The sequence below is a fragment of the Silurus aristotelis genome (genome assembly GCF_946808225.1).
Source record: "Silurus aristotelis genome assembly, chromosome: 20".
NCBI lineage: Eukaryota > Metazoa > Chordata > Actinopteri > Siluriformes > Siluridae > Silurus > Silurus aristotelis.
In genome coordinates, this window is record NC_139593.1 from 2,951,974 (window position 1) to 2,976,973 (window position 25,000).

Sequence of the window (25,000 nt, forward strand, 5' to 3'; positions counted from 1 at the left end):
CCATCACTGGACAGAACGCCTCAACAATGATGGCACTGTAACGCATGGCAGTTTGTGTTGAGGATGAAGACGGGTTCCCTTTTGGGTCTGGTTCCTCTAAAAGTTTCTTAGACTCATGCCATCTCAGGGAGCTTCTTAAAACTGGTTCACTCATTAGAGATAAACTTATAAGCCCTAAACTTATACATTCCAACTTCAAATCTGCTTTGGGACAATGTCTATTGTTAAAAGAGCTGAATTGAATGAGACGTTTAAAGAAGAAGCACATACTAATCTGGGTGATCTTAACCCTATCATTATGGCTTGACTGGGCCACACTACACAAATGTGTCTACTAGGGGGTTTCTCTTGTAGCTTGTAGTCGAAAACAAACTCCTCACTGCTGAATCGGTACACATTCGTTATTATTGCTGGAGATCTCGGGGATAGTTTTCAGCCCTTGTGACGACATCATTAGACGAAATACACAAACCTTGTGGTTGAGTTTAAGTGGAGATACACTGAGTAAAATATGACTCTATTAAAAGTAAAAGTGTCTGTTTAAACTTTCACTACAGTAAAAGTACTTCAAATGTACTTAAGTATCCAAAGTACTATAATTTATTACAGCTATAATGTTCCGGTTATCATTTTTACCACAAGATTCTTCACTTAATCACCTCAATTGATGTGTAAAGAGTTGAATGTGACTCAGCACACTGATCTATTAATAGAATAATATTAATGACTCAAACACTGATTGATGTCTATTACAGTGATCATGAACCCAAAACCTTCTTTTCTACTACTTCTACTACTGAGTTTCTTCATCATTTATTCCTCTCTAAATGTTCTGCTTGATGTTGAACTGATGCTGAACTGCATTAACAGTAACCAATTAACATTTAGGTTTGTACCCGGTCCCCCACCACAGAAACGTACCTGCGGGTGAAAGCGCCTCACCGCCGATCTCCATCTCCCCTCGGATCAGCTCGTACTGAAACGCCGTGACTCTCTTGCTGATGTCTGAGTGCGTGGAGGCCTGGACGAACAGCGCACCCTCGTCCAGCCTGAAGCAGCGTACCCGTCCGGCCGCCTGCTCCTCCTCGCTCAGCAGCATTCTCATGACTCCTGCTCGCTCCACGTACACGCCGGCTCCACGCGAATCCACTCGAGGCTTCACACAGGCGCTCAGGGGCGACTCGGTGGCCGATTCGGGGACCGTGTTGGGCCTGAGGTTCACGATGATGGCGCCGGTGGGGTATAGCCACTCGAGAGAACCTTCAGAGCAACGCAGGTAGACCTGCTCTACATCCCGGGCGTGAGCTTCATGAGTCAGACCACTGAGGGGAACAGGAATAGAGAGATTAGTGGGAAATATGGTGTGATGAAGTGGAGCACATTAGTTATCAGAACTGCTGTTATTGAGGATTCGACAGAGATATAAAGAAACTGCACACACACACGAAAATTCAGGGGGCAAAATTCAGAACATTTTCAAGACGTTTAGAGGAAGATGAAGACTTAGTGTGAAGAAAGAAAGAAAAAAAGAAAGAAAGAAAGAAAGAAAGAAAGAACAAACCACAGAGGAAGAAAGAGAGAAGGGGTTGAAAGAGATAGATAGAGATATTGTAAATATCTGTTTAAACTGTATTTTATTCCTGTTTTATAAACTATATGAGAGAAAGAAATAGAGAGAGAGAGAGAGAGAGAGAGAGAGAGAGAGAGTGTAAGAGAGAGAGAGAGAGAAAGAGAGAGAGAGAGAGAGAGAGAGAGAGAAAGAGAGAGAGAGAGAGAGAAAGAGAGAGAGAGAGAGATAGAGAGAGAAATTGACCAAAAAAACCCTTATTAACGCTAAATCCAAGTATAAATTTTGAAAGGCCATTGGTTACTTTTCTCACATGAACATTAGGAACCACGTGACGACGTCGCACCAGATTGTAGCACAGATGAGGAGAAAAGTGTATTTTTTTTTAGCACGTTGCAGGAACGTTATTTCCGTAACCTTAAACCCAGCCCTTCCTAAACCCTGTCAGATACGTGACTAAACTCTGTGATAACGTTCTTTATGATCCCTGTAAAGCCGCCGTCACGCCGTGCTCTGCTCTGTTCTGCTCTCTTCTTCTCTGCTCTGCTCTGCTCTCTTCTTCTCTGCTCTGCTCGGTTCTGCTCTCTTCTTCTCTGCTCTGTTCTGCTCTCTTCTTCTCTGCTCTGCTCTGTTCTGCTCTCTTCTTCTCTGCTCTCTTCTTCTCTGCTCTGCTCGGTTCTGCTCTCTTCTTCTCTGCTCTGCTCTGTTCTGCTCTCTTCTTCTCTGCTCTGCTCTGCTCTCTTCTTCTCTGCTCTGCTCGGTTCTGCTCTCTTCTTCTCTGCTCTGTTCTGCTCTCTTCTTCTCTGCTCTGCTCTGTTCTGCTCTCTTCTTCTCTGCTCTCTTCTTCTCTGCTCTGCTCGGTTCTGCTCTCTTCTTCTCTGCTCTGCTCTGTTCTGCTCGGTTCTGCTCTCTTCTTCTCTGCTCTGCTCGGTTCTGCTCTCTTCTTCTCTGCTCTGCTCTGTTCTGCTCTCTTCTTCTCTGCTCTGTTCTGTTCTGCTCTCTTCTTCTCTGCTCTGTTCTGCTCTCTTCTTCTCTGCTCTGCTCTTCATTTCTCTGTTCTTCTCTGCTCTGTTCTGTTCTTCATTTCTGTTCTTCTCTGCTCTGCTCTCTTCTTCTCTGCTCCAATCTTCTCTGCTCTGTTCTGTTCTTCATTTCTCTGTTATTCTCTGCTCTGTTCTTCTCCGCTCTGCTGTGTTCTGCTGTTCTGGAGCGTAATCGAGCGATCAAAGCTCACATGCAGGGTTTGATTTATACTTTAGTGTAATGGAGCCCGGGGGTGACGGAGGGTTGGCTCGCAGACTTTATGGAAATCAGAGATAAAATATTAACCAGGAAGCTCAAAGTCTCACCTCTGATGCCAACACACACACACACACACACACACACACACACACACACACACACACACACACACACACCCTGTTTACCGGTCAGGAGACATGGGATGTCTATTATATTATATATACATCTATAACTGTATATAACAAAACGGACAAAAAATATACACAATTATTCTGTATATGATGCAAAAAAAAGCTAGAAATTCTACATTAAATTAAAAACAAATATAAATTTTTTATATGAAAAAACAATCGTAAAACACACACCAGCTACATGAACATGCATAAAAAAATATATAAATTTTTTAAATATATTTCCAGAATTTTTCTCTCTCTTTATTTTACATTTAATAACTGATCAAACTTAATATTGTATTTCACAATAATGTAAGATTTACTTTTATTGCTATTTTGTATTATTGATTATATGTACAGTGAGGAAAATAAGTATTTGAACACCCTGCTATTTTGCAAGTTCTCCCACTTAGAAATCATGGAGGGGTCTGAAATTGTCATCGTAGGTGCATGTCCACTGTGAGAGACATAATCTAAAAAAAAAAATCCAGAAATCACAATATATGATTTTAAACTATTTATTTGTATGATGCAGCTGCAAATAAGTATTTGAACACCTGAGAAAGTCAATGTTAATATTTGGTAGAGCTTGACTTCTCTGATGACCTGAAAACCTTCACTGTCTCTGAGGATATGTTCTTCATGCACCGAACCAGGAGAGTTAAACTCAAGATCCATGAAGATAAAGATTTTGTGTTGTAATGACCAGTTTGAGTCTTAACCAATGGTGGTGGTAATGAATATAGTCTAGTTCTTCTCAAGGTTTCTCCCTCATGCCATCTGAGGGAGTTCTTCCTCACCACTGACGTACTCTTTAGTTCCATAGGCACTCGTTTCCAAATGTAAAACGTACGTTTGTTATCTATTCATTTCCATAAAGCTGCTCTGGGAGAATGTTCTCCATTGAAGACTGAAATCTGAATCATGGCTTCACAGTGAAACAGAGGTCTTCAGCCCAGACACGTTGCTTCACCGTTGTTGTTTTTTACACTTTCGATCCAACACCGGGACGAAGCCGAGGTGTTAAGAGCGGGAAACAATAGCTACGGCATCCAAACGCACTCACGCCGTTTCTAACCTCGTAAAAACACGTGCTAACGACTCGATGGAAGAAAGCCTGGCGTGAAAAAAGCAGGAAGCTCAAAGCAATAGGCAACCGCAGGAGTGAAGGAACGTGGACGTGAAACGATCGTCCAGCTGGACTCCACACGAGCAACGTTTCCTCTGGACAGTGTGAATGGAAACTGCACAATGAAGATAGAAGACTGATCCGTCCGTGTGGAGAAGCTTCAACCTATTCAGCACAAATGTGAAGATAATGGAAGAAGATTTTTACCCTTGTGAGGGAACTTTTTTACTTTTCAAGGCAAAATGGAAACACCAGCAACAAGAGCAGATTGCCATCACATTGTGCCTGAGAGCTCATGAAGAACTCGTGACTGGACGTCCAGGAATATGGACACCCAACCCAAACAACAACAAAATCATTCCTGATGCAATCCCACATCTGTATACAGAGCAGTTCAGCAACAAATCGCTGCTTCACGGCACAAATTCCTTCTCGCTAATCCAGTATGAAACATCTACCAGCACCCCAGAACAAAACAGCAGAACCTCATGGGTTTAATGATTCTAATGGGAACAAGAATGGTTTGAATGGGAAGTGTAATGGGGTAATTGGTAGATTGTTCTCTCTAATGCCAGGGAAGCAATAGGACACCAATTGGAACCATTATTATGGGGGTGAGAGGAACCTGAGAAGCTTCTACACTGGTGTCTTGGGTTTGATTATGATTGAATGATCATCCAACGCCAAGCTGATGATTTGTAATGGTGTAAACAAAAACAAAACAACATCCCACTGAGTCTGGTGTCCTCTGACTGTCTTCCACAGCGTATCAATCAAATAAGCTCCTCCCATTAATTCTAATTATAATGACTCAAAGTTTGATAGAACTGGACCAGGAGGGCTTCTGATCAAGTCTTGGTGGCTCACACAGTTCCCAAACCTCATGTGGTTTCCAGATTGACCCCCCTTTATTTTAACCCCCTGAGAGCACAACAGAAGGGGTAGAAAGGAGGTACCAATTCCCATTGACCATGCCCCTTTCTTCTATTCAGATCTCCTTGATTCATCCTCTGGATGGAGTTCTTGGAGACCACTCTTTGTGAGAACAACCTGTAGATCCACATAGTTACTCAAAATAATGGATTTGGACTGTAATGTTTATCGACAGTATGTTCCAGTGGCTGAGGAACACAGGTGGCATGGAAGCTTCTGCATTTGTGTCCATCACACATCACACTTTTGCAGATGAGGTTCCCCTTTGAGTTCCTCTCAATGTTTCTTGCCCATGAAGTCTCAAACTTTTTCCTGGTTTGTTTATTCGGGATAAACTTATTTTTTTTAGGAACAAATTTATATGCACTGAACTTATAAACACGTTATAAGCGCTTTATACCGTGTAGAGCAGCTATGAGACGATGCGCATTGTTCAAATGGCTCCACAAATAAAACCGGATTGAGATGAATAAAACAGAAGAATAATCCAGATGTGTGCAGAAGAAGAGTGTTTAAATGAAAGGACTTTACCTTCCTCTCCAGCTGCACTGGTCGCTGGAATACTGCGCCAGCGCGCTCACGCACAAGCACAGGAGCGCGCAGATCGCGTTCATCATCCTCATCATCCGCGTGCACGGTGGGAAGAAAAGAAAATCCTGTCCGTGCAAAAAAAAAAAAAAAAAAAAAAAAAAAAAAAAGGAAGAATAAAAGTTCACTCTTCCTCTGTCAACGAGACGCTCATGTCGTTCAGCACAGCGCGCGCACAGCCAGAAGCTTCTGCACTCCGTACACTGCAGCAAGCGCGAGACGCGTGTGTGTGTGTGTGTGAGCCCTCCTACCGCTCTGTAGAAAACCACGCCCACGACACGCCCCCTGCGGATTCAGTTTTAAAATCAGAGCGAGGTTTAATACCCTAATTAGTTCCTTAAAATAAAGCGCACAGCTGTGTGTGTGTGTGTGTGTGTGTGTGTGTGTGTGTGTGTGAATATGTATAGAACTTTATATATACATATCTTCTTACTTACAAGTAAATAAATACATGCGCAAATCGATCATAGGTTATAGCCAAAAGAAAGTGCACCCCTGATCACCACACTAACACATGGTTCTTCTTCAAACCATAAGCTCTGAAGATCACGGCTGTACAGAACCTCTCCAGCAGGACGATGCTCCTGTACACAAACCTGAGCTCCATGGTTGGACATGAAGAACTCCAGCCTCGCTGAAGGAACTGGAACAGATCCCCAGACCTCCTCATGTAACCTTCCTTCTATGATGACAAAATCTAGTGGAGAGGATTGAAATGTTCAACAAGCAGCACAGGAGATAGGTGGAATAGTCAGGGGGTGCTCTGGATGAAGCTCTTTCACCTGGAGGCCACTCTGTGCAGCTGGAGATCAAGTCTTTGATGGATTTGGAAAGTTTACTACAGTTGTTTGAGTGCACAGGGTTTGCATTTACATGCCCATCACTGAAACATCAACAATGATGGAACTGTAATGAATGGACATTTGGTGATGAGGATGAGGGTTCCTTTTGAGTCTGGTTCCTCTCAAGGTTTCTTAAACCTTCTCAAGGAGTTTTTCTAACCACAGTCGCCACTGGAATAAACTTATAAGCACTAAATTTACACCTGCGATTAAACTTTATAACCTCTTCGTCTCTGTAAAGCTGCTACGGGACAATTTTCAATGTTAAATCTACGATATTAAATAAAAATGGAAGATTTCATTGTTTAAGGAAATGTGATAAAATTTGAATTAAATAAAACAAATGTTATATTAAAATTCAAATGATGACTGGTCATTTAAAAAAAAAAAAAATTATATATGTATAAAATAAAAGAATGATAAAACTGATACACAAATGTGAAAAATAAATAAATAAAAAGAGCAATAAAAGATAAAAAAAAATAATTAATGACCTATTTAGCATAAAACCCTCAATATTTACATAAAAATAGAGATAAATCAATTAATTCATAACTTATTTATTCCATATACCTTACAGGTAAAAAAAAAAATAAAAATAAATAAATTTTGTTTTATTTTAAATACAAAAAAAAAATAGATTTTTTAATAAATATATTTATTACTTTATTACAGTAAACAGCACATCTGAATGAACAGTTTCATACTTTATATAATTGGTGCCTATAAAAAATTCAATGTTGAAATTCCATGAAACCAAAAAGTGAAAGAGTAAAAACGAATGAATAAATGAATGGGTGTAGGAGAAGAGAAGACGCTCTGCAGGTGGTGAAGTTTTTCAGGTGGAAACAGAAGAAGACTCGAGCACCACTACAGCACCGATTCCCCTCTCAGTCTGAACATCACTACAGTTACTGCACACAACACTCACACTCACACTCACACTCTCTCTCTCTCTCTGTGTGTGTGTGTGTGTGTGTGTGTGTGTGTGTGTGTTAGAGAGCCGGGGAGCAGGTGGCGCTGCGTTTTTCCCGTGAGAAAATGGTGCAAGGAGCAGCGAAGTAACCGAGTCACTACATTCCAACACGTGACACAATTTAGTGTAATGCTGCAAAGAGCAAACACACAATCTCTCTCTCACACACACACACACACACACACACACACGCTCATTTGGGCTACAGAATTGCATCCAAAAATTCATATACTTGACAATGCGTCCAAAAGTATTGGGACGCCCGACTTTTCCAGTCATATTTGGTTCTTTCCCCAAACTGTTCCCACAAAGTTGGAGGCGCACACATCTGTACAGGACGTCTTTGGATGTGGTTTTATTGATGACAGTGCTCCTGTGCACAAAGCCTGCTCCATCAACATCTGCTTTCCATGGATTAAAGTGGAAGATCTCCTGCTATAAAGCTCAAAACACTATCGAATGTAAACGCTGACTGCACCCCAGGAACCTCTTCACCGTCTCACCTCCATCAGTACCTGACTTTACTAACACACACACACACACACACACTTGTGGATGAATAAGCTACAAATTTCCACAAGTATTTTAGTGGAACATCTTTCCAGAAGCTGATCTTATAGCCATCTAATCCCCACAAATCGCTATAAGTTAAAAAATAATTTTTTATAAAACCTTTTTATTATGTGTATAAACACCACCACGGCTCCTCATACTGAATTACATTCAAACAAATAAAATTATGAAAACGCATTGAGGTGATTCTCCATCAAAACCTTCAGCCATGTCCAAGTATGATTTATCTTTTACTACACACACACACACAGGGAGGAACGTGGCTGTTGACCTCAGATAATGTCTTAACACAACACACACATTCCTCTGTCAGTCTCCTGCCCACAAAGGCCACACTCCTGTCTTTCAACACTCTGTAACACACACACACACACACACACACACACACACACACACACACACACACACACACACACACACACAGATAACAGGATGAATGAGTGTTGTGAGGTTCAGAGAAAAGTAAACAATGAAAGCGCACTGACCAATCAGAGCTGCTCTCTAATCACTGCACTTATCAGTTACATACTGTAACACTGAGCACACACACACACACACACACACACACACACACACACACACACACACACACACACACACACACACACACACAGCAGCAAGAAGAGCATGTAGCAGACATGTAACCTCTCCCTCTCTTTCCTTGGTTTATCATTCACACTTCATCTGTCGCTCCTGCACTCATTCTTTTTCTCTGTCTTTCTGTCCATTCGTCAGTTAAAATGATAATAATCAACTCCCTCCTTTAACCCTAGAGAGAGCAGAGTGTCCTCTAATACACCACCGGTCATGTCCTAGAGAGAGAGAAAGAGAGAGAAAGATGATTAGAATATATCTTTTTGCCTGTCTTCCTTAATGTAGAAATACACGATGATGTATTTACACACACACACACACACACACACACACACACACACACACACACACACACACACACACACACACACGATACTCACTAGTTTTACACACACAATAAAAGGAGGTGAGGAGTCTCTGTAGTGCAGCACTGGAACTCTGGGTTTGGGACGCTCCTGTACCAAACACACATACTTGTTTTTAGGTCCTTCTGTAGACCCGATGTCCCCATAATTTTAGGGAACTAAAAACACATACAGTATAAAAGCTTGTATTTTATTTTATTTTGGGCCCTATATCATTATTTCCAATAATTGAATAACACAAATCAACACACTGAAAAGTGTGTGTGTGTGTGTGTGTGTGTGTGTGTGTGTGTGTTTGTAATGTTACCTTTGATTCCTCATACGTGTAGAAGCCCTTTTTTATTTTGTTCTCATCTACATCACAGAATCCTTTCACCTGTCTCACACACACACACACACACACACACACACACACACACACACACAGACACAGACACAGACACACACAATTCAAATCAGGTATTTCAATAAATATGGAGTCCTCACAAAAAAGACACACACACCTACAAATATGTACAAATGCAAACAAACCAAGTATTTAAATAATTACGAGGTCCTCATAAAAAAACACCACACATTCATTCTCTGTTACACACACACACACACACACACACACACACACACACACACACACACACACACACACGAAGTATATCAGGTATTTCAATTATTATTTTTTCAATTATTACAATGAGGTCCTCACAAAACACACACACTTCTCCAGATCATATCTACTGCCTCATACCTTCTTCTGATTTATGGCCGTCAGACTGCGGTACAGTTTCCGCCCCTGTTTCCCGGCGTTCCATATGGTGAACGAACTCCACCGCCCGAGCACTCTCTCCTCCAAGAAATCCACTCGCAGTTTCCAGATGGTTTCCCTGCACAGAAACCAGATCTAGCACTTCAGGAGTTACCAGCTGGATAGCACGGGACATGTGAAAAGTCAATTATACTTTCGAATTGTGACTGCGTGACCGACAGAGTCTCCCATTCACGACACGTTGGCGTTCGTCGTCCTCTCTGCCGCACTGAACGCTAGTTTTCACCTAAGCAAGCATCCAAACCTCTGCTATCCTGTATACAATAACAATACTTTATAAATGTAAATACGGCTCGTTTCCTCTGTTTATTTTTTTAAATCTCACTAGTCATATTTGTGTCCTGATGCTCATTTTTTTAATACTGATAATTGCTGTGCAAGCAAAAGTTTGTGAACACCTGACCATAAAATTGGTATGTGCTTCTTTTTAAACATCCTACATTGAGTCTCCATTTGCTCTTATAATATTCTCCAGTTTTATTGTCTGGGAAAATCCTCTAGATTTTGTGGAGATTTGTGGCGATTCATTCAGTCAGGTACTGATGTGTATGAGGTGAGGAGTTTCCTGAGGGTGCAGTCAGTGTTCACACTGTCCCAAAAGTGTTTACGTATAGCAGGAGATCTTCCACTCGAACTCGTGGAAAGCAGATCTTCATGGAGCCAGCTTTTGTGCACAGGGGCATCGTCACAATAGGAATTTGACGTGTTACTAAACGAATCAACCCGAGCCCAGACACACGACAGGAAGCGGAGAGGATTCGGAGGAGGAAGAAGGAAATGAAAGAGAGAAGGAAAGGGAGGATCTTTCAGGATATTTAAAGAAACGCACAACTTCCTTTACGCAAGACTTTCGACTGAGGGAAATGAGACCTTGGAACAGAGTGCAATAACACTAAACACACACAGGCACGTAATGCGAGGACATATTTTAACACTCGACCTCCACATGCCACGGATTCAGCACACGGGAGTGAAGACGCCGGTCTGAGAAGAATCCCGTTATTCTGAAAGATTCCGCATCGCTCGGATTCCTCGCGAATGATTCCACTTTACAATCTCGATACACACAAATGTGTTCCTGACTCGAATTCTTCCGCTTCATGGGAACAAGAGGGACATCGGATTCTTATTTAGGTGCTTTTAAGTGTGCTTAAAGCGAACACGTTAACATGCGTTTACATGCTTGACGATGAAAATGTGCTTGTTTTTTATTTACAGCAATAAATAATTGTGCTTGGTGTAAAAAGTCAAAAGGCCATAATGATATTTTTGCCTATTTGAGTTGATACATCTGTCTGATTTAATGGTTTTTAAGACAAATGCATTTTCTTTTTTTGTTTCCATGTAACAAGTCACAACTCAAGAAATGGACAGTGAATGAGTGGAAGAAAGTTCTGTGGAGTCCAAATGGGATGTTTGTGTCTTCACCAGAAGAACTTGTGTAAGCTCTGATCAGACTCCCGCACTGGGATTAACAAAAATGGAAGAACCTCTTTATTGAGTTTTACAAGAGGCACGGCAAAGAGTTTCAGCTGAATGTTTGGAGACACAAACTGTCCGGTTCCTGAGAAACTGTAAATCTGTTCTTCATGCTAAGGAGAATTTTTTTAATGGAAATAATCTGAAACATCTGGACATTCATAGATTTGTCCAGATAGATTAGAGAAATAAGAAGTATGTGTGTGTGCTTCTCAAAAACCATAAAAGTGTTTCCAAACTTCTGATAGATAGATCTATCTATCTATCTATCTATCTATCTATCTATCTATCTATCTATCTATCTATCTATCTATCTATCTATCTATCTATCTATCTATCTGCAGTCGAAGTAAAAGAAAATAAAAAGAAAATTGGCAATTAGCACATTTAAACAACAAGAGTTCTAGGGGGAAACCCCCCCCGAAATATTGGCAGCTGAAATGAAAATTTCAATGTTGGAAATTATTTTTGGAGTTCATTGTGTTTGTAAAAGGAAACCAAGCAAAGCTGCAAGCAGTTATTGGAGGCCATGCACCCAGACTCTGAGCTGAGATGAACGTATTGGTAGCAGGGAGTCACAATAATGCGGGGCACTCAGGGCAGGATTTTAACCCAGCCATTATGGATGCACAATCCAGTGCACTCTTAGTGCCGGTCCCAAGCCCGGGTAAATGGGGAGGGTTGCGTTAGGAAGGGCATCCAGCGAAAAACATGTGCCAAATCAAATATGCGGATCACAAATGAGAATTTCATACCGCATCGGTCGAGGCCCGGGTTAACAACGACCGCCACAGGTATCGTTAGCCGACAGGGTACCGGTGGAAATTGGGCTACTGTTGGCCGTAGGAGGAGAAGGAGAGGAGGAAGACGTCTACAGAGACGGCAGGAAAAGGAGCAGTGTAGGAGAGTAGAGGTTCGGGTTGGTACTTTAAATGTTGGTACTATGACGGGTAAAGGGAAAGAGATAGCTGATATGATGGAGAGGAGAAAGGTAGATATGCTGTGTGTTCAGGAGACCAAGTGGAAAGAGAGTAAGGCCCATTGGAGCATTGGAGGTGGGTTTAAACTGTTCTATCATGGTGTGGATGGAAAGAGAAATGGTGTTGGGGGGATTCTGAAGGAAGAGTACAGTAAGAGTGTAGTGGAGGTGAAGAGAGTTTCTGATAGGGTGATGATCGTGAAGGTGGAAGTTGAAGGGATGATGATAAATGTCATCAGTGCCTATGCTCCACAAGTTGGCTGTGAGATGGAGGAGAAGGAAAGATTCTGGAGTGAATTAGATGAAGTGGTAGATGGTGTACCTAGGGAAGAACGATTGGTGATTGGGGCAGACTTTAATGGGCATGTAGGTGAAGGGAACAGAGGTGATGAGGAGGTGATGGGTAGGTATGTTTTTAAGGAGAGGAATGTGGAAGGGCAGATGGTGGTAGATTTTGCTAAAAGGATGGAAATGGCAGTGGTGAACACTTATTTTAAGAAGAAGGAGGATCATAGGGTGATGTATAAGAGTGGAGGAAGGTAATGTGAGAGGGAAATGTGTTGACTAGTGAGGAGAGTGTGTTGAGAAGGTGGCGGGAGTATTTTGAGCAGCCAATGAATGAGGAAAATCAGAGAGAGAGAAGGTTGGATGATGTGGAGTTCGTGACGCAGGATGTAGATAGGATTAGTAAGGAGGAAGTGAGAGCATCGATTAAGAGGATGAAGAGTGGAAAGTCGGTTGGACCAGATGACATACCGGTAGAAGCATGGAGATGTTTAGGAGAGATAGCAGTGGAGTTTTTGACCAGATTGTTTAACAGGATTTTGGAAGGTGAGAAGATGCCTGAGGAATGGAGAAGGAGTGTGCTGGTACCGATCTTTAAGCATAAGGGAGATGTGCAGACCTGCAGTAACTACAGGGGAATTAAGTTGATCAGTCACACCATGAAGTTATGGGAAAGAGTAGTGGAAGCCAGGCTGAGAGAAGAGGTGACCATCTGTGATCAGTATGGTTTCATGCCGAGGAAGAGCACCACAGATGCCTTATTTGCTTTGAGAATGTTGATAGAGAAGTATAGAGAAGGACAGAAGGAATTGCATTGTGTATTTGTGGATTTAGAGAAGGCGTACGACAGGGTGCCAAGAGAGGAGTTGTGGTATTGTATGAGGAAGTCAGGTGTGTCAGAGAAGTATGTGAGGGTGGTGCAGGACATGTATGAGGACAGTGTGACGGCAGTGAAGTGTGCAGTAGGTACGACAGACTGGTTCAGGGTGAAGGTTGGACTGCATCAAGGATCGGCCCTGAGCCCTTTCCTGTTTGCAGTGGTGATGGACAGGTTGACGGACGAGGTCAGACAGGAGTCTCCCTGGACTATGATGTTTGCAGATGATATTGTGATTTGTGGTGAGAGTAGGGAGCAGGTTGAGAAGAGCCTGGAGAGGTGGAGATATGCGCTGGAGAGAAGAAGAATGAAACTCAGTAGGAGTAAGACAGAATACATGTGTGAATGAGAGGGAGGGCAGTGGAGTGGTGCGGTTGCAGGAAGAAGAGCTGGAGAAGGTGGAGGAATTCAGGTATCTGGGGTCAACAGTGCAAAGTAATGGAGAGTGTGTTAGAGAAGTGAAGAAAAGAGTGCAGGCAGGGTGGAGTGGGTGGAGAAGAGTGACAGGAGTGATTTGTGAAAGTAGGGTATCTGCAAAAATGAAAGGGAAGGTTTATAGGACTGTGGTGAGACCTGCAATGTTGTATGGATTAGAGACAGTGGCATTGAGTAAAAGACAGGAGGTGGAGCTGGAGGTAGCAGAGCTGAAGATGTTGAGGTTTTCGTTGGGAGTGACGAGGATGGATAAGATTAGAAATGAGTTTATTAGAGGGACAGCGCATGTAGGATGTTTTGGTGACAAGGTGAGGGAGGCGAGATTGAGATGATTTGGACATGTGCAGAGGAGGGACATGAATTATATTGGTAGGAGAATGCTGAGGATGGAGCCACCAGGTAGGAGAAAAAGAGGAAGGCCAAGGAGGAGGTTCATGGATGTGGTGAGGGAAGCCATGCAGGTAGTTGGTTTAAAAGAGGCAGATGTAGAGGACAGGGTGGTATGGAGACGGATGATCCGCTGTGGCGACCCCTAATGGGAGCAGCTGAAAGAAGAAGAAGAAGACTCAGTGCAGGATTTTATGTCTTGCCTGCATGTTACAGGACAAATATTTGAAATATCAAAAATCCTTTTTAGAATTTGGCAGGCACCCTTATCCAGAGCAACTTTTATCTTATTTAGCAGCTAAGGGCCTTGCTCAGGGGCCCAGAAGTGGCAGCTTATTGTGGCTTGAAATTTGAACTCACAACCTTTGGATCTAAAGTCGAATGACTTAACCACTAAGCTACCAACTTTGAGAACTTCTTTTCATCCCAGATAAGAACCAATTCTGATGAAGACTGAATAAGATGGTGGAGGAGTATTGACTGATTGATTGATTGATTTTCAAGCCGTTACTGTAACGTTATTCGTGAAATGTGTTGCATGGCCTCAGATCGTGGAAATGAGGATGCCTTTTAAATTTTGAACACATGGTTCAAAAACTATAACCGTAAACATACTTTAAATCTTGGCCTGATGGTGGCGCTAGAGCATTGACAACACTTGTACCAAATTTGCACAGAATGTTCTGTAAAACCTTCCTAATCAGGAAGCCAAAATTCACAACTATTTACTATCTGGCTGCAGGTAACAGGCGAGGGAAATTTTGAAAGTCTACTGAAATTTAGTATATTTGTGGATAATCTTATTGGATTGTTAGATTGGCTCTTGGATTGATGCAATGTATCATAGAAGCGATTATCGGCACAACCGTGCACTTTGGAGCTGAACCGAAGCCTGATTGGTGGATTCCATGTGTTCTTTATTTTCCTTATTGTCTTCTTACTAATTCAAATTAGTTTGTTGCATGAACATGAAAGGTAGCATGTGGTATAAATTAAAGCTAATCATTGCAGAAAAAACAGATGTTTTATGCTCTGGATTTGGACTTGGACACACAAAAAAAACAAAAACAATACAAATGATTGTGAAAGTGTTCATTTCTGTCCAGCATCAGTGAGTCATTATGGAGAACCAGACTTTTACTCTCTCGCTTTTTCTCTCACACACACACACACACACACACACACACACACACACACACACACACACACACACACACACACACGGGTACAGGGATAGGGTTTCAGCCTCTGTAACTGTGGCTAATTGATAACCAGTGTGAAAACATCGCCATTTTGTTCCAACACAAGAAACTCAGAGAGTGTGTGTGTGTGTGTGTGTGTGTGTGTGTGTGTGAGAAGAGAGAGAGACAGAGAGAGAGAGAGAGTAGAGAAGGTCAGCAGAAACAGACACATGGACAGGAGTAACACGACATTATGAAACGGATAAACGTGAAGTCCATGTGGTCCCTTTTACCTTTATGGAAGGAGTGTCCAGTTTCAGAGCTTTCAGAGGTGAAACTGGAGAAAGGAAAGCCGATGTCCGTCACAGTGAGTGACACCGTTGTTGTGTTAAAAGCATATTTACATTTACAGCACTTGGCAGACGCCCTTATCCAGAGCCATGTACAACCAAGCAGTTGAGGGTAAAGGGCCTTGCTCAGGGGCCCACCAGTGGCAGCTTTGTGGTGCTGGGATTTGAACGTGAGACAGATCCAAAATCCAACGCCTTAACCACTGAGCTACTACCTCTCCCATATCGATTCATTTGTGTTAAATACTACTATGGTTAATCCCAATTCGAAAGAGAGGTGAGATTTATTCACTGTTGTTATGATGTCATAATCTCACCTTGGCGACATAAGGAAACCTTGAGGCGGTGTTTATTTGTTTGCTCAGTTTTTCCAGGTCTGAAGTGAAATTCCAGGTTATGAGCTTTAGTTGAACCTGATTGGCTACCGGTCTTACATTTCTATTCACTGGGGCATGATGCAGTAGCACAGAGCAGTTGAAGGTTCGAGGCCCTTGCCTGAGGGGCACACAGCGGCTGTCTGGGTGTCCTTGGATTTGAATTCACAACTTTCCAGTTGGCAAGTGTCAGACATTCCCTGAGGAGGCCAGAAAAATAGACTAGACCTTTTCCAGTCAAGGTCAGGGCTAAGGGTCTTAAATGTCTCCTTGTGATGGCATTTGGTCTTAGTGTCAAGTTCCATTTAGCTCTGTGTGTGTGTGTGTGTGTGTGTGTGTGTGTGTGTGTGTGTGTGTGTGTGTGTGTGTGTGCACTTACTCTAATACAGAATGTGTTGCAGCATGCTCATGGTAGCGATAAATCAGCAGACACTCGTCCACACGGATCGCTCCCCCTCCCAGTCGAAGACTCTGGTAGAACCATAACAAGTCTTCTGGAACCCCCTTAAGGGAAGATGGAGAGAGGGAAGGATGTGATTGAGCATGGAAAGCTCTGATTGGGTGATTGGTGTGTCACTCGTGAAAGGATTTGCATCGAGAATTTGATACGGACAGTCAAGTGCGAAGCTGTTTTTGGACTTCAGAACAACCAACAGTCTGGAGTTGCACTTTAAACAATCGCCACTGTGACTGCAGCGTGGTGGAACGTGATTGGTTCCTGAGATGTGGGGTAGAGGGGTAGGGCATTGAATATTGTAATTTATAAAGATGAAGCGAAGAAAAAAACTCCACAACCAGCAAGTGTCCAGAGCAAAAGGATGGCGAGCTAAAGGTCAGTTTTCTGTACTGGAATGAAAAAGCATGCATCTCCACCTAAGTGTTATTCCACCTCTCCGTCATCATCATCATCAGCTTCTGGCTAGTTTGTCCATGCCAGCCCGCAGAATCACCAGGTAGAAATTCTGAAATTTCGCAGACTGATTAGGGAGGGTCTAAGGAACATTCTGGCCAAGTGATGCCAACATTTGAATCCCATCAGCAGGCTGAATTTGGGCAACAATATCATTTTTGGCCCCCAATGGGTAATCCCCTTAACTAGTAACCTCAGTAAACCTCAGTAAAGTCTTCTCAGCTACCAGCTCTTCGCATTTTACCAGAATGCCCTCAACTCAACATGGCTACTCACAGTAGGAACAGTGTCCAGATCTTCTTGTCTACTTTCAGTTGAGTTTTTAGCAGTATCAGCTTTTGTTTAAATCAGGGCAGTGAAGACTCTGGGTTATTGATTAGAAGGTTGGCAGTTTAAGCCCAAGCACTACCAAGCTGCCAATGCTGGGCCCTTGATTAAGGCCCGTAACCCACTCTATTCCAGGGGTCTAGAAAGAGATCATGGCTGACCACAGTACAAAATGAATGTTTGACATTCACTACAGTAGAATTAAACCAGGAGCCACTCGAGCCTGTTAAAGTGGAAATAAAGTAGTAGCTCATGAACTTTATGAGCTCCGACTTTTCATGTTCCTAAAATGATCGAGTTCCAACTAGTGTTTCTCTTTCAACGTTTTCCAACGATAAATGATTAAACCAGTGTAGTTAAATCCTGCTTGTGTTTGAGGTATACTAACTGCCCATAATCACGGATCAGCTTCAGGATACAGATGCTATCTCACTGCTGTGGCTTTCATCTCGCACAGATTTACGCATATTTGCGAAATTCTGTTCTGCACCTAATTGTTCTAACGATGTTCATGTCTGCATGGATGAAAAGATGCGCTAAAGGGTCCCCGTTACATCGCCAAGAAAACGGTGAAAAACGTATCACATTTTTATGTTGCATTTTATGTTTTGATGAAATGCTACTTCAACTCCTGATGAGCCCAGAACTGATCCTGGGTCCGCTGAAAAAAAAGTGTTCAACCTCAGACTCACCTTGCCTCCTTCGTCAAACGGTCCGACTTTCTGAAACCAATGATGTGAGCAGAACCATGTCGGCATGACGACCGTCGGTCCGTGAGAGGTGTAGACCTGAAATGTGAAACGATCCTGGATACAGTCAAAGAATTACACACACAAGTGAAATCGCCTCCAGATACACGGGGCATTTTTAAGGTATGGGGGCGATGACTTAGTCTCCAAGTCAAGAAATATCCATAGCTAATATTTTTCAGATGAATGCTGACCACTTTGCGATTATATCCGTATGGTGTGTCATATTTCTCACTGTGTGTGTGTGTGTGTGTGTGTGTGTGTGTGTGTGTGTGTGTGTATACGTGTGTAAGCCTTTTGCCAAAACCAATTCTCCACATGTCCTCGGGATTTCATTTAGAAAGAAACTAATTAAAACATGCAGATGTGAAAGACGTTTCTAGAACAGTTTAACAAAAAAGGTTTAAAAGTCAAAGTCGAACCTTAAATTCTAAAAGAATGTGATGGCTGCGGTTGTGGTTTTATTAACGTAGTACGGTTTTGAAACCGTTGATGGGTGAAAGCTGTTGACCTCTGAAAGCCCTGAGCAAGTGTGTGTGTGTGTGTGTGTGTGTGTGTGTTTGGAGGGATGGAATGATGGAATCTGCAAACACACCCTACCGAAATCCGACACTGTTTTTAATCAGAAAGACACAAGAGTTAAAATGTGGTGGACCTTCTCGTCACAGATAAATATAAACCTAAATCAACCGGTGCTCCTCTGAGCAAACCTCTGAGACTCTGTGCAGAGATGGAGTCCTTCCAAAATGAGCAAACGAATCAGGAACGTGAGTAGGACGGAGATAAAGAACCTGGGAGAAGCAAGGACAAGTATTTCTGCAGCTCTCTGTTTAAATGTCAAAGCGGCCCATACCTTAGATTCAATGGTCTGAAGAAACCAAAAGTGAACTCTTTGGCCTGAATGCCAAGCTTTAAATCTGGAGGAAAACCACACATCTGGAAAATTTCCAGAATTTTTTTTTATTTTCCCTGCAGCACCAGCAGAAGCAGTAACTGGGATGTTTGTCAAAATCAAGAGAATGGTTGAGAAAAAAAATGAGTGAAAGAAAAACAGTGCTGAGGAATTCAGCTCAGGAGGGTCAAGCGAGGAAATGACCCTAAACACAGCCAAGACAAATTAGTTGTGCCTTCAGAACAAGTGCTTGAATGTCCTCAAGTGGCCCTGAACATGACCTTGAATGTCACTGAAGACCTCTACTGTATCATTATTGATACAGAGATTCTCCTCATCCAGAGGTCCAATTCATCTCAAAGCTGGGGTCAGACTTCTATAGCAGAAGATCTTCTACTCCAACATTTCAGACTACATTTGCAATAATAAGGGATCATATTAGGCCTGTATTTCAAGTCTCATTCTCAGATAATTCCTGATTGTGCTTCTGCTCATTACGAGCGGTGTCGTGGACGTTTTTTGCCTCTGATCGTCTGAACCTTGGCCTAAATTCTGACCTGAATTCCAGGAGCAGTCGTATGAAATATTTAATAAAGCGCATGACAGAAGGTTCATCGTTCAGACCTTCACCAAGTGACTCACTGAATGCAACAGCTGTGTTCGAAATCTCTGAGTCATCGATACGAGAGCGGATTTCAGACTTGCAAATCTGTCTCACAACAATCTGAACACCGTATTGTTTAATCCCCCCCCCCCACACACACACACACACACACACACACACACACACCTTGCCTCTTCCTGTCTCTTTGTCTAAGCTTCCAAAAAAAAAAAAAAAATGAAAACCAAATTTCTTTAAAATATTTATCTAAATACAAAACACAGAAACACAATTACCCTCTAAACTGTGTGTGTGTGTGTGTGTGTGTGTGTGTGTGTGTGTGTGTGTGTGTGTGTGTGTGTGTGTGTGTGTGGAAACAGCATTCTCCAGGTACACATCCTGTTTCCAGTGACCTCTGACTTCATGGCACGCGACCTCTTAAACCATAACAACACACCCTTTTCCTACCACATGCACATATGCACACACACCTACACACACACACCCACGCACACACACACACACACACACACACACACACACAGACACACAGTGAAGGAAGATGAAAGGTGATCATCCGTACATCCTGAAGATAAACATCTATAAATTACACAACATCCACTCAACACACACAGAGTGAAAGAGTGTGTGTGTGTGTGTGTGTGTGTGTGTGTGTGTGTGTGTGTGTGTGTGTGCTTTACCTGTGTAAGTAGTTGTTCTGGACTGAGTGTGTTTATCCACCGTGTGTATCGTTCAGTGGAACCTTCTGGAATTCGCCTCACCTTACATCCAACAATCTAAAAGACACAAAAAATTTACAAATGTACTCACCTTTTTGTTCCAAGTTGTGATTAAAAACTAACTAACTAACATGAGGTAAAAGTTCAAGCTAGCCTGAAATAAATACTTAATTAACCTGAGATAAAAACTCAAACTAACCTGAGGTAAAAAGTCAAACTAATCAGAGATTAAAGACTTAAACTTTATCTTCTTCTTCTTTTGGCTTCTCCCATTAGGGGGCGCCACAGTGGATCATCCGTCTCCACACCACCCTGTCCTCTACATCTGCCTCTTTCATACCAACTACCTGCATGTCTTCCTTCACCACATCCATAAACCTACTCCTTGGGCTTCCTCTTTTCCTCCGTCCTGGTGGCTCCATCCTCAGCATTCTTCTACCAATATAACTCATGTCCCTCCTCTGCACATTTCCAAACCATCTCAATCTCACCTCCCTCACCTTGTCACCAAAACATCCTACATGCGCTGTCCCTCTAATAAACTCATTTCTAATCCTGTCCATCCTCGTCACTCCCAACGAACATCTCAACATCTTCAGCTCTGCTACCTCCAGCTCCACCTCCTGTCTTTTACTTAATGCCACTGTCTCTAAACCTACATCATCTCAGGTCTCACCACAGTCCTATAAACTTTCCCTTTCACTCTCACAGATACTCTTCTATCACAAATCACTCCTGCTATCACTCTTCTCCACCCACTCCACCCTGCCTGCACTCTTTTCTTCACTTCTCTAACACACTCTCCATTCATAGTCCATGAAGACTCCTGTCTGACCTCGTCCGTCAATCTGTCCATTACCACTGCAAACAGGAAAGGGCTCAGGGCCGATCCTTGATGCAGTCCGACCTAAGAATAAAGACTTAAACTAACCTTAGGGAAAAAAAAGTCAAACTAACCAAAGCTAAGATGTAAAACTAACCTGAGGTTAAATTTCAAACTAAACTGAGTAAAAAAAAAAAAAAAAAGAAACATCTAAATAAAAAAAACCCGGAGATTTTAGAAATTAAACTAAATAAAAAGGTAAAAGGTAAAACTAACCAAGGATAAAAGATCAACTAAAATGATTTAAAAACAACAAACATGAGGTAAAAACTCAAGCTAACCTTAGATAAAGTCAAACTAACCTGTGATTAAGTACTCAAACTAAACTGAAATAAAAAGTCAAAACCTAAAGAAAAAAAAAACCTCAAACTACGCTGAGGTAAACAGTCAAACTAAGCTGAAATTTATATTTGCAATCTATTTCTGTAGCTTTTTTGAGACAATGTTTATTGATGAAATTAACATATACAAATGAAATAAAATGTATTCTAGACAGTTATGTAGTTTGGACAAGTTTCTAAATAAACCAAAGAAAGTTTCAGTAATGGTTTCATTTAGAACCATAAAGTATTTAATTCCATGTCCATTTTGGAGCATTTTGTGTTTAATTTGATTCTACACAATTACACTCTCATAACATTCTGGTTGGTTTTGTAGCTATTTTTTTTTTTTTTTTTTTTAGAATTGATAATAAACTGTTCCATGTCAAACAGAAAGATCAATTGAGGATACCATGATACAATACCATCTGATACCATGTTCTTTGTTATCAGATCAGAACTTGAACAAGAAGGAACATTTTATGGAACGCTCATCCATTCTCCCTGTGTTCATGCTGCTTTTCTTCTTAATAGATGGAAATATATCTGTAGGTGGTAACGAGCACCACAAAAAAAACACAAACCACCAAAAGTTCCCCAAATTCCAGAGGCGGTACAGAACCGAGGGGTTTTCACCAAGCCACACTGCTGATGCGGCACGGATGTGGATACACACACACACCCACTTGGAGAAAGGTTAAGCTCAGCTCAACTTAAAGCTAATAAACTACAGTTAATATTAGAAATCTCAGACACAAAATCAGGTGGTAATTATTAACACACCACAAACAAACCCTTTAGATCTCATGAGAAAAATTCCAAGAAGTTCACTAGGAGTATATTATGGTTCCTCTAACAACTGCATACTTAAAGATTCCTAGATTCCTACACTGGTTATATCAGAGGCGTTGTCTAGGGGGAAGAAAAGACTGTTGCACTTGAAACATTTAAACGCTCCCATATTTTGTCTTTAAATGCTATGCTTTTATTTTCCACCGAAACTTACCATCCTTTGAATGATCCTCCATCCATATATCCATTTATCTATAGAGTCATTCATGCACACATCTATTCACCCTATTAGTTCACTCATCCATTCATTGCTTTAACCATTCATTTATCCAGACATGCTTCTATCCATCAATTTATCCACAACTCCACAAATGTATTCATTCATCTGCTAGTTCATCCATCCATCTATTAACCTATCCATCATCCTATCCAGAAATCAATAATGAATAAAAAAATCCACTCAACTTCCCCACCATCCATCCATCAACCCGTTTACCTCTCCATTGAACTATCCATGTGCCAATCAATGAATCAAGGACATCCACCCATCCAACCCATGTTCATCTATCTGTCCATCCATCCATAACAATGAACAGGTGAGCACAGTGCCTGGCTGAAGTTCACAGACTCGTCTATCTATGATGTGATGCCTGGTAAACCTGTCTCACTCTCTGTTAGTGATATTTGTCCATTAATACGTGAGCTACTCACACAATTGGGGTTCAGGACAGAAGCTTCATACTGCAGTCTCACTCTCTGGGGGATCATGACATCGTCCTGGAAAATAGAAAATACACACAAAAAAGAAATCAGACGTCTTGCGCCAACGTGAACTGATTAACTTGTCGACACAGCAGAGCTAAAGCAGTTATAAAAGAATGTATGATATATGATTTAGCGGCCACATGCTAGCAGCTATGCTCTCCGAACTGAAACCACCGAGTCCATTGTGTCAAAAAGGTTGAAGTTCAACAACACAGAGTTTAAAGAACATCGATGTTCCACTGCTAACCAAACTCTCAGTATTCCTCCAAATATATGTTTGAACTTCAACTCCACAATTATGGCCTTCAAACTTGAAGTCACTTTGATCAGCATCCCAGAGAAGTGTGTGTGCGCACGCATCTGGGAGCTGTTAAAGAGGTTAGAGGTCATGATTTGTTGTTTGTTCACGCAACACCCAGACACTTAAAACAACAAATGAACAAGGCTTAACCAAAACATGCTAACAGCCAAACTTTTAACATCTGCTTCCTCATGTCAGCTGTTCTCGGGCTTATTTTCACTGCTTTTTGTCATTCTCTCTTTCACACAGAAAAATAAATAAATATGGTGAATTTTTCACCATCTTGGACCGCTAATCCCTCAATATCATGAACACAGTTATACACATGACCCTGCTTAAGACCCATGAACACTTGTGATATGATAAACGTACGTCAACCAATTGCCGGCCTGACATCTGGTTCCCGCTTGTGCTTGAAACCGATCCAGTAAAAAGTTCGGCATCACAAATGCATTTTTGCTTCATTGGGGAAGTTGGAGACTAGTGAAAGATGAACACTTTTCCTGATGAAAAGAGCAGCGAGAGAACGTCGCACGTCCATGAGAATTGCACAAACAATTTCGAAGAAGGTTTCATTAATCAAACCAAAACAACGTCCTTTTCGGAATACAATGTCTGAAAAACTGCTGGTGCTACCGAAGGTGTCAGGTTCTAAACCCTTGTCATGCATAGTAACAAAGATACGATCCACACTTGCATGCAATATGAAGACAAGACAGCAGATCTCATGGCTGAAACATGGTCTATGACTTTGGGTTTAGGTGGCACACATGACTAGATGGTCAGAACTACGAGATGGTATCATACATTTTCAAGACTAGTTTTGTAACACACCAACAGAAGGAAGCACACACAGTCACAGGGAGCACATTTACATTTGTGGCATTTAGCAGACGCCCTTATCCAGAGCGACGTACAAAAGTGCTTTGAGTCTCTAGTAATGAATAAATCTACACTGGTACGCAAGATTACAAACTCAATATAAATATAACCCTTGAATTCTACAAACTTGGAAAGTGCTAATTTAAGTGTTTCAGGAAGAGGAAGGTCTTCAGTCGTCGCTTGAAGATAGTCAGGGACTCTGCTCTACGGACATCTAGGGGAAGTTCATTCCACCACCTCGGTGCCAGAACAGGGAAGAGCCTTGAAGTGTACTTACCTCTCATTCTGAGAGAAGGTGGTACCAGTGGAGCAGTGCCGACCTTCATAAATCAGTGTGCTACAAGACATCATCCTGTGAACATTCTGACCATGTGCATTACCAGGTCTGCAATTTAAACATGCATTAAACATGATATTGCAACGAGTCGTTCAAGGCGTTTTGAGTGGCATGCAAGCTTTAAGAGTGGAAGAACATCACTGGAGGCTGACGAGTGACAAGGAAAAAATTCAACGGGGTCAACCCCTAGAAATTTCGAAACCATTCGGCAACTTGTTCATGATGATCGTCGGAGAACAATTCCACAAGTGTCTGACTGTTTCTCGTGGAATATCTATATATTTAGATGCCAATCCAGTGTTCTGGGTTTGGCCATTCATCCACACTGTGCTTCTCAGTACAGGAAGAA

General features: G+C 41.9%; 2 protein-coding genes across 3 annotated transcripts in view; both read right to left on the reverse strand.

Moving 5' to 3' along the window:
• metrnlb (meteorin like, glial cell differentiation regulator b) overlaps positions 1-7,055 on the reverse strand; it is a 12,179-nt gene extending 5,124 nt beyond the window's left edge. The window contains exons 1-3 of one of the 2 annotated variants that reach the window (XM_083522623.1): positions 6,845-7,055; positions 5,576-6,677; positions 922-1,322 (exon numbers count right to left, since the gene is read on the reverse strand). In XM_083522623.1, the coding sequence (XP_083378749.1) occupies positions 922-1,322; positions 5,576-5,670 (496 nt within the window). In that variant the 5' untranslated portion in view covers positions 5,671-6,677; positions 6,845-7,055. Of the gene's footprint in view, positions 1-921; positions 1,323-1,880; positions 1,904-5,575; positions 6,678-6,844 lie in introns of those variants that run through there. The other variant, XM_083522624.1, reaches the window with a different exon arrangement.
• A 56-nt stretch (positions 7,056-7,111) lies between these two features.
• The window catches only part of b3gntl1 (UDP-GlcNAc:betaGal beta-1,3-N-acetylglucosaminyltransferase-like 1), a 22,264-nt gene continuing 4,375 nt past the window's right edge, over positions 7,112-25,000 (reverse strand). The window contains 8 exon segments of the mRNA XM_083522586.1: positions 7,112-8,835; positions 8,998-9,072; positions 9,290-9,358; positions 9,728-9,863; positions 16,532-16,656; positions 18,082-18,177; positions 20,333-20,428; positions 23,078-23,143. Coding sequence (XP_083378712.1) covers positions 8,755-8,835; positions 8,998-9,072; positions 9,290-9,358; positions 9,728-9,863; positions 16,532-16,656; positions 18,082-18,177; positions 20,333-20,428; positions 23,078-23,143 — 744 coding nt within the window. The 3' untranslated portion in view covers positions 7,112-8,754.